The sequence below is a fragment of the Narcine bancroftii genome, chromosome 6 (genome assembly GCF_036971445.1).
Source record: "Narcine bancroftii isolate sNarBan1 chromosome 6, sNarBan1.hap1, whole genome shotgun sequence".
Taxonomy (NCBI): Eukaryota; Metazoa; Chordata; class Chondrichthyes; order Torpediniformes; family Narcinidae; genus Narcine; species Narcine bancroftii.
Genome location: NC_091474.1, coordinates 157,566,743 through 157,582,395, shown reverse-complemented (window position 1 = coordinate 157,582,395; position 15,653 = coordinate 157,566,743). Strand labels below are relative to the sequence as shown.

Below are 15,653 nucleotides of genomic sequence, written 5' to 3'. Positions count from 1 at the left end.
TTGAAATGTAGCATTCGGTGTCACTACAGTGTGCATTTAATGCATCTACCGCTTTCCGGTACTCATCCTTCCTTCCAGTATTCAAAAGTGTCTTAAATGTTTCCCGAACTGCGGGTCCAGCAGTGAAAAGAAGTAACGCCCTCCTCTGCGCTTTTTGTTCAACCGTACCGGTATCTAGAAATAGGCCACGACTGTCGGCGTAAGATTCAAATTCTTCCAGCCATGCCTTCCACTTCACACTTACAGTGCTTGCATTACCAGTTGGGTCAAAATGAGCAATTCGACTATGTGTTAGAAAGTCACCGTCTGCCCCAGCCATGAGGAAATATTCCAGCCCTAAAAGTACTGAGACAAAGAGAAAATTCTTATCACCTTGAAGTTATCTGTAATCCTCTGTAATCTTGTTTAGTCTTTAATTTTCTTCAAGCTTCTTTCATCCTCGTCGCCAATGTCACATTTGTGGCCCGAAATGTGAAGTTAATAAAACATTAAACACAAGTTTTATCAGGTAAACTTCTCAGTGGCTTTATTTTCCAGTTTCCTTTTTTCTCCTGCTTGTGCTCTTATCTCTCTCTCATACCACGTGACTTCCGGTACATCTCATACATATTCATTATCATGACAGCATCCATCAGTAATATTGCTGGTTTTTAAGAAATGGCTTTACCAACATTATTAGGAGACACTTTGCTTTTAGATTAGAGAGTTTAAAATCACACTCTGGCTGATACTCATAGCAGATGGATGTGGATTACAAACTGCACCCAACTCAAGGAATTTAAAAGATGGCTGCTGTATTATTTTCTATCTTCTATTCCTAACAATAAAGTTCTATTAACAATACAATAATTTCTATCGATTTAATGTAGTGACCTCCTTGAAGTTGCTTGAGGCTAAATTAGGCGTTTATCCATGACGCATTTCTAACAATTTCAGTTGCATTTTAAATCCTTTATTCTTTAACAACACATTTAAAGAGGCCTAAAAGATATTCAACTGATAATTAAATGTTACTGAAAATGGCCAATAGAAATGATAGACCCCTAACTTACCCTCCTTTAGAGGTTCCAACTGCTAACGCTGCCTGAAGAACTTCCTTTTAAATGCTGCCAAACTGCTGCACATCCAACCACTGTGCGCACCACACTCCACCTTCGCAGCCATTCACTGCAAGGCCTGAGCCAAGTGCACAAGCGTCATCTCAGGCCATGGCGCATGTGCACTGATGACTGTGCAGGCCCCGCTGAAGCCGCCGAGCCAACCGCTCATGCACCAGCCACAAGATGGCATGTAAGCGGTGCCAAGCCGTGTACATATGCACAGAAAAAGGCCCATGGACTCCAGGACACTGCTGGCCAAAATAGCTGGTAAATAATGAAGTTATGGCTATTACCTGCAAATACACTAAAAAAATTCTTAATATTCCCTGCTGAAAGGGGGTGGGGCTTATATGTCATCAGATACACGTATTTAATAAATTTTGAAAATCAAAACCAACACATCATGAACTGACAAGTTTCCTTCCATTTTCAGTCAGTTCAAATCAAGATAACTTATTTCAGGTTGCCTGTGGCTCCAAACATTTAAATCAAAGCCTCAAAGCAAACATACATTACTTGAGGAGGGAAGAGAATTTTTAAAGAACAGAATGGCTTGCATTAATTACATGACGTTGTTTCCTATCTCTGCACCTTGTAATGAAGGTTGTGGAAGTTGAGAAAGAATATCAGTTAAGATGGACAACAAATTAATCAGGAGTTCACCTATCAAAGAATACTAAATTCTTTTGTGCCAGTTTTCTTGCTGAAGGCACATGGTCACTTAAATGTACAATTTTAAGGACATCAGGAGCTATCTGTAATTGGTGAAGTAGGCACTTCTCAATTATCAGTTTAGGTAATGTATGCAGATAGGTTACTTGACAGTGAAGCTTAATCCTTTCATCAACAGCTTTTATTTCATGTTAATTTTTCCAGCAATGATCAAGATGATAACTTTGAATAACAAAGCCATGTTATACTGAGAAACTCTGAAAAAGTGTGAACATATTATACAGTAATGCAGACTTGTCTGTATTATAAAAGACCAACAACTTATTTCTGGACCAGTTTTAACCAAAGAACCATTCTGCATTATATGATTAGGAAATTTTTAAGCTTCAGAAAAACATACTTCAAATATGAAAATCACAAGGAATTTAGTTATTGAAAAAATGTAATTCCATTGTCAAATAATTTTGTTTTCCTCATAATCTTACCAGAAAATCTGGTATTTTGACACTTCCTGCAGATTTTAAAGTTTCCCAAACTATAAAGAAACAACTTACATACAACTTCATGCAACCCTACCAAACCAGTAATGAAAACAGAGGACCAATTCATACACTGGACTTCACGGCTATATACAGATTTGAAAACACTACAACACTCGCTGAACTATTGTCATCATGAGCTGCAATAACATTTCAAATTCAATTTAACATTAATTGATGTAGTTAATTATAATTGCAGCTCAAGATCTTGATTAAAAGAGCCAGGTACTGAGCTAAACATGAAACAAGACATAAATTTAAACTCCGCGATAGAGTGAAGTCAGATACTTTGAAATACAATAAATGAATTGCAGAACTTGAAAATTAACTGTAGATGCTACATCATAGTCCTATATAAACCACCACTGTTACAGGAGGAGAATAATTAAAACACACAGAATTATAAAAGGGGGAAAAAGTACTCTCTTAAATTAGTGAAAATTGTTAAATCTTGTCATGTAAAACTGCTAAGTCAATGTTAAGGCTAATATGGCCACTACATGACCTGGTACAAAGTTATACTTCTGGAAAAAGAATTCTTATGCAGATAGAACATTCAGGACCTTGTGTGGTTTATGACTGATTTTAAAAATGTGATGGGTGAGCGACAGTAGGAAACACCTTTAGAAATCTGGATAGTTTAGCTCTTTGCAAATAGTAAAGACTCTCTTTAAGGATGCTGGCTTTCGAGGTATTGGTTGTACATTAACTAGCAGACTACTTACATTAAACAATAGGTTGGCTTGACTTTAAATTGCCCTTTAATTGATTTTTTTTCCCAAATAAATTGGAAATTCTAAATAATATCCGATATAGGTTTATGCCTAAGAGTGACTATGCTAGCAAATAACGCAAACTACAAACACTTAAGGAGTTACAAGTGCTGATTTAATTACTGTAAAATAATTTGCTCTCTGTGCCTTTGCCCTCCAATGTGGTCAATCATGCTGGATTGCCTTTTGAATTTTTAAAATTCTTGCACCATTGACTCAGACACAACAAAATTGTAAATCCCTTTTGTTTAAACGATCATCCTTACTTTCTTTAACATCTCGTAACACTGTTTTTCACAAGAGTGATCAACACTCATTTAAGGAAATACTAGGTGGTATTATTAATTGAAAAAGTTCACCTAAACTGTCTGCATTTCAAAAGCTAATATCTAGTCCATTACATTGTAAGGCTTTAGTGCCCTATAGGGGTTACATTTTAAAGCAGTAACTTTTCAGAGCAGTAAAATTATCAAAAGTGGATTATTTTAAAAACTCCAATGACAAACTTGGGCATTTCTTACACTGCTACCTTTTTTCAGGAACCATGGCTGGAGTTATGGTAAAGTGTTTTAAAGTGAACATATTCCTTTGATAGTGTATCATTACTACTACTACAGTCAATAACTAATGCTAACTTTAAATTCTCTTTTGATTAGAATAAAAAGTACTTCCATGAGTGATGTCACTTTATCTGCTGATCAAATGGGCAATCTTTAATATCTATTCTAATTTCTGGGATTGTTTCTGTCTTTACTTTCCATGGAGTTTACAAATAAAACAGACTGATACAGAGCACTTTCACGCAGAGAAAGAACAGTTTTAAAATGATCAGCACCATGCACAAAATGGTACAAAAGGTTGAGGATGGATGGGGCTGAGTTCTATGACATGCTCCCCCACACAGATTGCAAAGAGGATTTAGTGCATTTTCATCTCAAAATATGCAAAATTATATTATTTAAATATTACATCTGGACAAACAAGGTTACTGAGTAATACCTGAGCTGACAGTGGACAAACAGCAGGTTTTGTTTTTAGTATGAAAGCAAATCCTTATGTACAGCTCAACAGAGTGATGAGACATCACCGTTCGAGTTCCATCCTATCTCCAAGAAACCAGTATCCTGCATTATGATTTTAGACACAAATAGGCAGCCACAGTTGTTTTGAAAGTATAATTTCACAATAGGTCACAAGACATCTATTCTTGAGTACATCAAAAGAAGATGTATAGTTTTAAATGGATTACAATTAAATATGCAAACAAAAATACAATAATATTTAGCCTATTTTTATACTGCCATAAACCAAGGCTGCTTGGAACTGGAAAAGCTACTTTGCATTCCATATTGCGCTAGAATTGAAAGATTGATAAAGTACACAGGAAATGTATCCCTTTTGTGGCTGGTTGTTACCTCTTGATAACAATAAGTCCTTGCCTTTATCAACTCCTTTTATTTTGCTCTGTGGCTTCCATGACTACATCAGAGTTTTCTACTGTGTCGTCCCTTGCTTGGTTCATTTTATGGACTTAGTGCAATGCTTCCTACAGCAGAATGCCTGTAGCTAATTTAGCAGAAACTGGTGACAATTTCAGAATTAAAAATTGGAACCATTTGCGTGAGTAAAACAACTGCATCAAGTTTCTCTTCTGGCTTTCATTTTCTTCTTCTCTGTTTTGGCACAGTCTAAAGCGAAGCCATTTTCTGTGACAAATAAAAAAAAAGTACTTGAGAAGAATAATTATAGTTTTCAGAATATTTTGCCAACTGCATGTTTAAATTCTTCATTTTTAGAACCATTAATCTTTCTCCTGTTAGAAATTATTTTTGTCTAGTAATTTTCAAAATGACTAAAATGCTGATGTCAGTCATATCTTTTTAACTTGAAATTGAAACTGTGATTCTAAATTATAAACAGCGTTGGGAAAAAAATGATTCAACAGGCTAAAATTTATAGGTATAATTTCACTTCTCTGATCTTATGGGGACAATAACTCTCACATCAAATGCCTGAAGTTAACAATAAGGTGAGAAGGTGAAAAGAAAGCCAGGGGCATGTTCGCTCTGCCTATTTTGAAGACGGTACACAAATTAGGTAAAAATGAAGACTTGGGGGTGGGGGTTGGAAATAGGAAACATCACCATTGAAAAAATGTAGTTAAAAATTGCACCATATGGCAAATTAATTTTTAATTCCTGCTTTTGCAAACACAAGGGTGATATTTGACACAATATTTTACAGGAGGACAATTGAGAGTGCCCTGTCTGGCTACATCGTTGTGGGAAAGGCAAGTCCAAAGCATCAAACCAGATGTAAATACAAAGAAGCATTAAAACGGCTTCGATCACTGTCTTCTTCTGTCACTATTCACTGGGCCCATTGCTTAAATAGGGTTCAAAGAATTAATGAGGACCCCTACTATCCAGCACGATAATAATCAGGAGGGGTTCAGAAGCATCAAAATTAGGACTGCCACGTTTTGAAAACGTGGGTTTCTTATAAATGAAATAATTATTCCAAAATATTTATACATATTTATTTACATCTTTATGTATGTATATGATTATCATGTGCTATTTATTACATGTGTATGTGTGTGCATCGAAACCACAGAAAAACACAGTTTTGTCTGTTTATGTACAGTCAGATGATAATAAATTTAAACTTGAAGATTGTCAGCTGTTACCCAAACTTATGCCAACTTTTGCTTCGGTAAACAAACCCAAAATGCAAGTGCAAATACAGAATTAAATTTGATCCAGATAGAATGGTTCACAAATTCTTTGAGGAAGAGGAATCACCAAAAAAACAGGAAATCCCAACTAAACACATTTAAATGGGCTTGATGAAACACACAAAAATGGAGAGGCATTTTGTTGACTCAATCACGTTTCATAGATTTTAGTAAGAATCTGGCTGAAGCATTATTTTCCTTTCATAGCAGCATTTTATGAAATACTGGGAAGTAAAATATTTAATCTGATTTTAAAGCTCCTACTATAAATCACATGGCTTACTTTCATTACATGATGTGCTGGCCCCACTATTCCATTGTTCGGTGACAGCAATCTCTGTTGAGCACTGTTCCATTTCAATTTCTGATCTTTGTGACATCCCCTTCAGATCCACATCAGCTAGAATTTTCTTTTGAGAACAATCTCTGAGCTGTCACAGAAAAAACAATGTGATTAATTTTGCAGCAGTAAACACTAACAGTAACAACACTAGAATTCTAATGGTGCTGTTTATTAGAGCTTTCACAGGTACGTTATCCAATAAAACAGCACAGAATCATAAAGAAATAAGTTAGGGTTATTTGTACATTTAAATCACATTGCGTCTAGCCAGGACTAATGTTCACTAATTGGATACATTGTCCACACCAACCTATGGTCTATTTTATGGCTACACCTCACTTGAATGCATGCAGGAGGGAAATAGATCAGCTTGTTGAGTGGTGTCACAACAACAACCTTGCACACGTTAACAAAACTAAGGATTTCAGGAAGAGGAAATCAGGAGATCATGAACCAGTCCTCATTGAGTGGTCAGCAGTGGAAAGGGTAAAGGACTTAAACAATCACAAAGAAGGCTTGCCAGCAGTTATATTTAAGAGGAGTTTGAAGGGATTTGGCATTTCACCAAAGACACTGCAAATTTCTATTAGGTGTATCACAGAGAGCATTCTGACCAGTTGCACCACTGTCTGGTATGGAGGCACCAATGCACTGAACAGAAAAAGACTCTGCAGTGAACTCAGCCAGCACCATCATGGGGATCACTCTGTCGAGTGATCTACAAGTGTTAGTGTCTTAAGATAGCATCTATTATCAAGGATAACCATGTTGAGGAACTTTGGGGGGCATCCGAGGCGCTCTAGTATTTGCCAAAGCCCTTTCCTACTCACGGTGTCGAAGGCTTTGGTGAGGTCAACAAAGGTGACGTAGAGTCCTTTGTTTTGTTCTCTGCACTTTTCTTGGAGCAAAGAACATGTCAGTAGTTCCTCTGTTTGCGCGAAAGCCGGACTGTGATTCTGGGAGAACATTTTCAGCGACACTAGGTATTATTCTACTTAGGAGAATCCTAGCGAAGATTTTGCCTGCAATGGAGAGCAGCGTGATCCCCCTGTAGTTTGAGCAGTCTGAATTCTCGCCTTTGTTTTTGTACAGGGTGATGATGATGGCATCACGAAGGTCCTGAGGCAGCTTTCCTTGGTCCCAGCAGAGCTTGAAAAACTCATGTAGTTTGGCATGCAGAGTTTTGCCACCATCCTTCCAGACCTCTGGGGGGGGGATTCCATCCATACCTGCTGCTTTGCCACTTTTCAGTTGTTCAATTGCCTTATATGTCTCTTCCCGGGTTATCCAACTGCACAAAAACCAACAAGGTCAGGTCAGATACAGCAATGAGCTCTCTGAACCTTTCTCCATTAACAATGGCATGAAGCAAGGCTGCGTTCTCGCACCAACCCTCTTTTCAATCTTCTTCAGCATGATGCTGAAACAAGTCATGAAAGACCTCAACAATGAAGATGCTGTTTACATCCGGTACTGCACAGATGGCAATCTCTTCAATCTGAGGTGCCTGCAAGCTCACACCAAGACATAAGAGCAACTTGTCCGTGAACTACTCTTTGCAGACAATGCCGCTTTAGTTGCCCATTCAGAGCCAGCTCTTCAGCGCTTGATGTCCTGTTTTACGGAAACTGCCAAAATGTTTGGCCTGGAAGTCAGCCTGAAGAAAACTGAGGTCCTCCATCAGCCAGCTCCCCACCATGACTACCAGCCCCCACACATCTCCATCGGGCACACTGAACTCAAAACGGTCTACCAGTTTACCTATCTCGGCTGTACCATTTCATCGGATGCAAGGATCGATAACGAGATAGACAACAGACTCGCCAAGGCAAATAGCGCCTTTGGAAGACTACACAAAAGAGTCTGGAAAAACAACCAACTGAAAAACCTCACAAAGATTAGCATATACAGAGCCGTTGTCATACCCACACTCCTGTTCGGCTCCGAATCATCGGTCCTCAACCGGCATCACCTACGGCTCCTAGAACACTTCCACCAGCGTTGTCTTCGCTCCATCCTCAACATTCATCGGAGCGACTTCATCACCAACGTCGAAGTACTCGAGATGGCAGAGGCCAACAGCATCGAATCCACGCTGCTGAAGATCCAGCTGCGCTGGGTGGGTCACGTCTCCAGAATGGAGGACCATCGCCTTCCCAAGATCGTGTTATATGGCGAGCTCTCCACTGGCCACCAAGACAGAGGTGCACCAAAGAAGAGGTACAAGGACTGCCTAAAGAAATCTTTTAACGCCTGCCACATTGACCACCACCAGTGGGCCGATATCGCCTCCAACCGTGCATCTTGGCGCATCACAGTTCGGCGGGCAGCAACCTCCTTTGAAGAAGACCGCAGAGCCCACCTCACTGACAAAAGACAAAGGAGGAAAAACCCAACCAACCAATTTTCCCTTGCAACCGCTGCAACCGTGTCTGCCTGTCCCGCATCGGACTTGTCAGCCACAAACGAGCCTGCAGCTGACGTGGACATTACCCCTCCATAAATCTTCGTCCGCGAAGCCAAGCCAAAGAAAAAGAAAAAAAATTATCAAGGACCCTTCACTACCCAAGCCATGCCCTCTTCACACTGCTATCATCAGGAAGGAGGTACAAGAATAAAACAGCTTCTTTCCCATGGCCATCAGATTTCTGAATTGACAATGAACCACAGACACATCACTTCCTCTTCTTTTTGCACTAATTTATTTATTTTAAGATGTAATTTATAGCAATATTTGCACATGTAAAGCTGCGCAAAGTCACAAATTTCATGAAATGTTCATGACAATATATTCTGATCTGTTATCTGCAGGAAATTCAGTGGCTTCTCAGTGGAGAGGAACCAGAGTTATTACATGAAGCAGTGAGAGAAATGGAACAATAAGCTTTTAGAGCTGGGGGAGGGGGGGGGAGCAGGAATTTTTTTAATGGTTCCATTAAGCAAATAATCACTATATAGAACAGTGACAAAGAAGTCCAGGATCTTTGAGGAAAGGATTTAAAGATCCAGGGAAAGGAGTTCAACTCAATATTTGTTAGCCATGGAACTTAGACTAGCATGAACTTTGTCCTCCACATGACAGTAGAGCTGGGAGGAACTTTTGCAGGGTTCCATGAACTTGGATTGAGACAAAAATGGAATTAGAGCCTGATTATTCCGCAAAATGGTTTGATGAAAGGTTTTATTTAGGTCCAAGGATTGTTAGTGAGAAAATATTTAGGGACTGTCAATATGCATCCATAGCATCCTTCACTGTTTTGGTATGGTTTTGGTTATAAGAACACGACACAGGTTCTTACTTCTCTCTTCCCTGATCATCTGACCAAATCCCTTAAAACTATGCCCTGCGATTTGTCACACATTTTAAATGTTAAAATGAATCTTGTAGCTTTTCAAACTTGTGACAAAACATTTGGGGCATAGTTTCAACCAAATACCTTCTTCATATCAAAGTCAATGTTCTGCTTGACTTCTAACATCATTTGAAAAACCTCTCAACAAAACGGAATTTTACCAATCTGTTTAGTTCTGACTCTGTTAAAATGAAATGAACCTCAGAAACGCCAGCAGAAATCAGATGGGTTTTCTCTGGTTCGTCGTGCAATTTAGGACTAGATTTCTCCAGTGTCATCTAGAATTTTTTTAAATTATAGCTTTTTCTTGTTTCCTTAATCTTCATTTCAAAAAATTGCATCTGCACTCAATTAATAAGGGGAAACTATTATTTTTAAAGCATTTTATTCATTTCCCATATATTTTTCATCTGGTATTCTGTGGAAAATAATCAAAATCCACTAAAGCAGTGATTTTCAAACTTTTTCTTCTCACTCACATTCCATTTTAAGTAATCCCTATGCTACAGGTGCTCTATGATTAGTAAGGGATTATTTAAGGTGATATGTGATTGGAAAGAAAAAGTTTGAATACCACTGTTTTAATTGTACCTGACTGACTCATTACGTGCACGGTTTCATCACTCCAAAGGAAATGGGCCAAAGACAATTTTTCTCAAGCAAAATATTTCAGTAACAATTGGGTCTACAGCAATAGTTCTCAAACTTTTATCTCCCCACTCACATACCACTTTAAATAATCCTTTACTTGTCACAGAGCACCTATGGCATAGGGCACACATGTCAAACTCTGGCCCGCGATATAATTATATTTGGCCCGCAAGATCATATTAAATATATATTAGAGTTGGCCCGCTGGCCGCCGCGCCAGTATAGCGCATGCACACTGAAGGTGAAAATGAAGACGCCGGAGGTGTGGAGGGATCTCAGAGTCTCGAATCCCGGGGATCGGAGTGCCGCACTCAGCCCGCCTGGCTCCCGGACACACAGACACGGCTGGAGTTGGGGACCATCCTCGCTGGGTCTGCGCTTCAGTGGTGACGCCGGACCGAACGTCTCGTTGGCGATGCCTTCCCCCTCGCTCCGTGCGCGGCGGACCCTGCCTCCCGCTCCTTTTGTTGGAGACGAGCCCTGCGCCATGAGATCGCAGTTTAATCCCTCTCCAACCATGGGAGGGGGGTGGGAGCAACGGCTCTTCTCAGCCAATTCCTTCACCGCCCCGGACGCCGGCGTTTCAACAGGGGTTTCGGGTGCCTTCGTCAGGCGACCGACCTGTTGGTCCAAGACAAGGGGAGAGCGTACAAACTCCACACAGACAGCACCTGAACTCGGGTGAATGTGGAGCTGCGACCCCACATTCCACATCAGGACTGTGTGTAAGATTGGGAGCAGTGAGATGGAAGCTTATTTTGTTCCTGTGATTTAAGCCTTTCTTGGGGTGCTGGGAGGGTCCTTCTCTGACCACTTGCCTAACAATTAACCTAATCAGATGTGGAGTTACCACAATACAACAGTTCTCAACCTTTTTCTTTCCACTCGCGTCCCTGTGCCATTAGTGCTCTGTGATTAGTAAGGGATTGCTTAAGGTGGTCTGTGGGTGGGAAGAAAAAGTTTGAAGACCACTGCTTTAATCATCCCTCATTGAGTAGTCATGTGCACGGTTTCAGACGCTAAAGGAAATGGGCCAATGACAATGACAATGAAAGAGTTTATCCAAAACTATTATTAAACATTTATTTTAAAAAGAAAAAGTTTAACATTACATATGTTGAAAGAAGAGAAAGCATGCAGATGTTGTTGAAAATTTTCAATAAATATTTAGTTCGGCCCTCGACTTAGTCCAAGTTTTTAATTTTGGCCCTCCATGAATTTGAGTTTGACACCCCTGGCATAAGGATTACTTAAGTGGTATATGAGTGGAAAGGAAAAGTTTGAAAATCACTACACTAAAGATTTGCAGGAATGACAAAATGTATTTTACTTCATCTGATGCAGGCAGTGGTGAATCTAAGGTGAGGAGAATTTTTGATCTTTATTGAGTAAGTTATTATGATCTGGAAGGTAGTAACAACTTTGCAAAGCAACTAGATGACTGGAAAAAAAGTTACAGGGTTGGGAAAAGAGCAGGGAAAAGGGACAAATGCTATAGCTTTTACAAAGATCCAGCATCAGCCTAATGACTCCATGGTGTCCTTCTGGCTATGATTATATTGGTATGCAACAAGCTTTCAGGAAAATTGCTGGGGCAAGAAAGAAATTGGATTTTAGGTGTTATCACCACTCAATGGCAGAAGATTTAAATGGAAAGCTGTATGTTTGAACTTAATATGGTCAATAATGGGATTCAGTTGCCAGATCTCTGTGCATTTCTGCTAAATTGAGCTGAATTTGAGGTGATCTCATTTAAATATTTTTATGGCATTGAAGAATGTGAAAGGTTATTCTGCATCAAAATAAAAGGCGCCTTACAATGGCAACTCTTTGTGTGCAGCACTGACAGGAAATGTCAAATATTCCAACTCAACACAGAACCATAAAAAAATCAAACTTATGCGTGAATAAGGATGTCCTAAGATTGCTAGCAGACCTCACAATTGGCAAATTGGCAGTCACCATCGAACCAAGGGACCTTTAAATAACTGATGCTCAGGAAAGCTAAAAACTATAGGAGTTTCAAACAGCCAGCGAACAGGCCATTTAAACTTTGCGGAAGTCGCAAACAGCAAATGCAGTGTCCATTTAAACGGGAGATTTAAAGAAACATAGCACAGACCATTTAAATACTGTGGGAATTACCAGCAGCAGACCCTCGGGTAAAGAAGACTCAACCACGTGGATGCAAAAGGGGATGGGGGGGCTACAAGTTAAGCTAAGACACCAGACTCTGAGACTTCTACTCCCTACTATCCTCCTGGACAATGTACAATCCTTGGAGAACAAACTTGATGAACACCAAACCTTCAACATCAGAGAGACATCAGGGAGTGCTGTGTGATGTGCTTTACAGAAACCTGGTTAAACAAGAACATTCCAGATACAGCACTACAGCCTTTGGGCTAACACCTTCTCTTCTCTTTCTTTGGCTTGGCTTCGCAGACGAAGATTTATGGAGGGGTATGTCCACGTCAGCTCCAGGCTCTTTGGTGACTGACAAGCCCAATGCAGGACAGGCAGGCACGGTTGCAGCGGTTGCAAGGGAAAATTGGTTGGTTAGGGTTGGGTGTTGGGTTTTTCCTCCTTTGTCTTTTGTCAGTGAGGTGGGCTCTGCAGTCTTCTTCAAAGGAGGTTGCTGCCCGCCGAACTCTGAGGCGCCAAGATGCACGGTTGGAGGCGATATCAGCCCACTGGCGGTGGTCAATGCGGCAGGCACTAAGAGATTTCTTTAAGCAGTCCTTGTACCTCTTCTTTGGTGCACCTCTGTCTCGGTGGCCAGTGGAGAGCTCGCCATAGAACATGATCTTGGGAAGGCGTAGTCCTCCATTCTGGAGACGTGACCCACCCAGCGCAGTTGGGTCTTCAGCAGCATGGATTCGATGCTTGTGGACTCTGCCAGCTCGAGTACTTCGATGTTGGTGATGAAGTCATTCCAATGAATGTTGAGGATTGAGCGGAGGCAGCGCTGATGGAAGCGTTCTAGGAGCCGTAGGTAACACCTTCTACCACAATGATTAAACACCGGCGTCAGGAAAAACCAGGGGAGGTGGCGTTTGTGTCATCAGCAATTCATCGTGGTGTAAAAATGTGACAATTATGTCCCAGTCATGTTCCCCCCAATATGGAACATCTAGCAATCAAGTGCCACCCATTCTACCTGCCAAGGGAGTTCACCACCATCATCCTGGTTGCAGTGTACATTCTGCCCCAGGCTAACATCAGCCAAGCATTGTGATTAGCAACCATGAGACAGCAGATCCTGATGCCTTCCTGATCATTGTAGGGGACTTCAATCAGGCCAACCTGAAGAAGATTCTTATGAACTATCACTAACATGTCACATGCGAGACCAAAGGAGCCAACGCACTCTACCACTGCTACACCACTGTGATGAATTCCATGACTGCACTTCAGCAAGTCTGATCACCTGGCTGTACTCCCTTCCTGGTGTAAAAGTAGAGACCAAGGACCACAGCACCAGTAGTGAAACGACAAAAGTAGGGTTGAGGGAGGTGGAGGAGCATCTGCATGACTGCTTTGAATTGGTGGACTGGAATATATTCAAAAATTCATCCTTAGACTTGAATGAATATTCAGCATGTGTCACTGACTTCTTCAAGACCCTTCGTGGATGAGTGTGTGCCCACGTGCACATACTGGGTGTTCCCCAACCAAAAGCCTTGGATGAATCAGATGATTCACAACATGCTGAGGGTGAGATTATGGGCATTTAAGGCTGGGGATCCAGATCTCTACAAATCCAGGTACGACCTGCGGAAGGAAAGTGGGGTTCCGGAAAAAGCTAGAGAGAGAGAGAGAGAGTGTGTGAGGGAGAGAAAGAGAAAGAGAGAGAGAGAGAGAGAGAGAGAGAGAGAGAGAGAGAGAGAGAGATATGCCAGCTATGGCAGGGAGTGCAGGCTATTACAGCCTACGAAGCAATGGCGAACACCATAGATGCCAGTAATACTTCATTACCAGATGAGCTGAACACTTTCTATGCCCGCTTTGAGAAGGAGAACCAAACAGTGCCTACTAGAATCCCTGTAAGGTTAAAGACCCTGTGATATCGGTCCCTGAGGCCAATGTCAAAATATCATTCAAGAGGGTGAACCCTCGCAAGGTGTCGAGCCTCAACAGCGTACCTGGTAGGGTACAGGAATTCTGCGGCAACCAACTAGCTAGAGAGTTCAAGGACATTTTCAACCTCTCATTGCTGCTGTTCAGAGGTTCCAACCAGCTTCAAAAGAGCACCAATCACCCCAGTTCCCAAGAAGAGTAGTGTGAGCTGCCTCAACGACCATCACCCAGTAGCACTGACATCTACTGTGACTAAATGCTTTGAGTGGCTGGTCATGGTCAGAATTAACACATACCTAAGATCTGGACTCACTGCAATTCATCTATGCTCACAATCACTCCACAGCAGACACAACATCGCTGGCTCTTCACTCAGCTTTGAATCATCTCGAAAATAGCGACTCATATATACGGCTGCTTAGCTTGGCCTTCAACAGCATTATTCCCTCAGTGCTGGTCAAGAAGCTCCAAACCCTAGGCCTCTGCACCCCACTCTGCAAGTAGTTCCTTGACTTGTTCATCTGAAGACCACAGTCAGTACAAATTGGTAAAAACATCTCCTCCTTACTGACCATCAACAGAGGCGCACCCCAAGGATGTGTGCTTAGCCCTCATTATTCACCCATGACTGTGTAACCAGGCACAATTCTAATGCTATCTAAAAAATTTGCCGATGACACCACAGTTGTTGGCAGAATCACAAACAGCAATGAGAAGCATCCAGGAGGGAAACAGATCAGCTCGTTGTGTGGTGTCACGCCAATAACCTTGCACTCAACCTAACAAAAACCAAGGAGATGAATGTGGACTCGAGGAGGAAGTCAGGGGAACACGATCCAGTCCTCATCAAGGGTTCAGTAGCGGAAAGAGACAAGGACTTCAAATTTCTGGATGTCAACATCTCTGATGATCTGTCCTGGAGTCTCCATGTTGATGTAATCACAAAGAAGGCTCTCCAACAGCCATACTTCGTGAGATGTTTGAGGAGATTCGATATGAACAGAAGACTCTCAAAAACTTCTACAGTGGTACCGTGGAGAGCATCCTGGCTGGTTGCATCACTGTCTGGTACAGAAGTGCCAACCTTCAGGACAAGAAAAAACTCCAGAAGGTTGTTAACTTGGCCTACGACATCCTGGGAACCAGTCTTCACTTCATCGAGGACATCTATTAAGAAAGCAGCCTCTACCCTCAAGGACTCCCACCACCCAGGCTATGCCCCCTTCACTCTGCTAGAATCAAGAAAAAGGTATAGGAGCCTAAAAACTAGCACTCAGCAGCACAAGATCAGCTTCTTCCCCATTGCCATCAGATTCCTGAATGATCAATGAATCAGATGCACTGCCTTACTTTGACTTCAACATGCACTATTTTTATTTGTTCTTGTAGTAAGGTGGTTTATATG

At 41.2% G+C, this 15,653-nt stretch overlaps 1 protein-coding gene across 2 annotated transcripts in view; it reads right to left on the bottom strand.

Annotated features, from left to right (window-relative positions):
* Positions 1–1,935: 1,935 nt before the first annotated feature.
* Positions 1,936–15,653, bottom strand: part of LOC138736637 (protein LYRIC-like) — a 75,496-nt gene continuing 61,778 nt past the window's right edge. For both annotated transcript variants that reach the window (XM_069886456.1, XM_069886458.1), the window contains 2 exons: positions 6,105–6,252; positions 1,936–4,790 (listed from right to left, as the gene is read on the bottom strand). In XM_069886456.1, the coding sequence (XP_069742557.1) occupies positions 4,723–4,790; positions 6,105–6,252 (216 nt within the window). In that variant the 3' untranslated portion in view covers positions 1,936–4,722. The remainder of the gene's footprint in view (positions 4,791–6,104; positions 6,253–15,653) is intronic.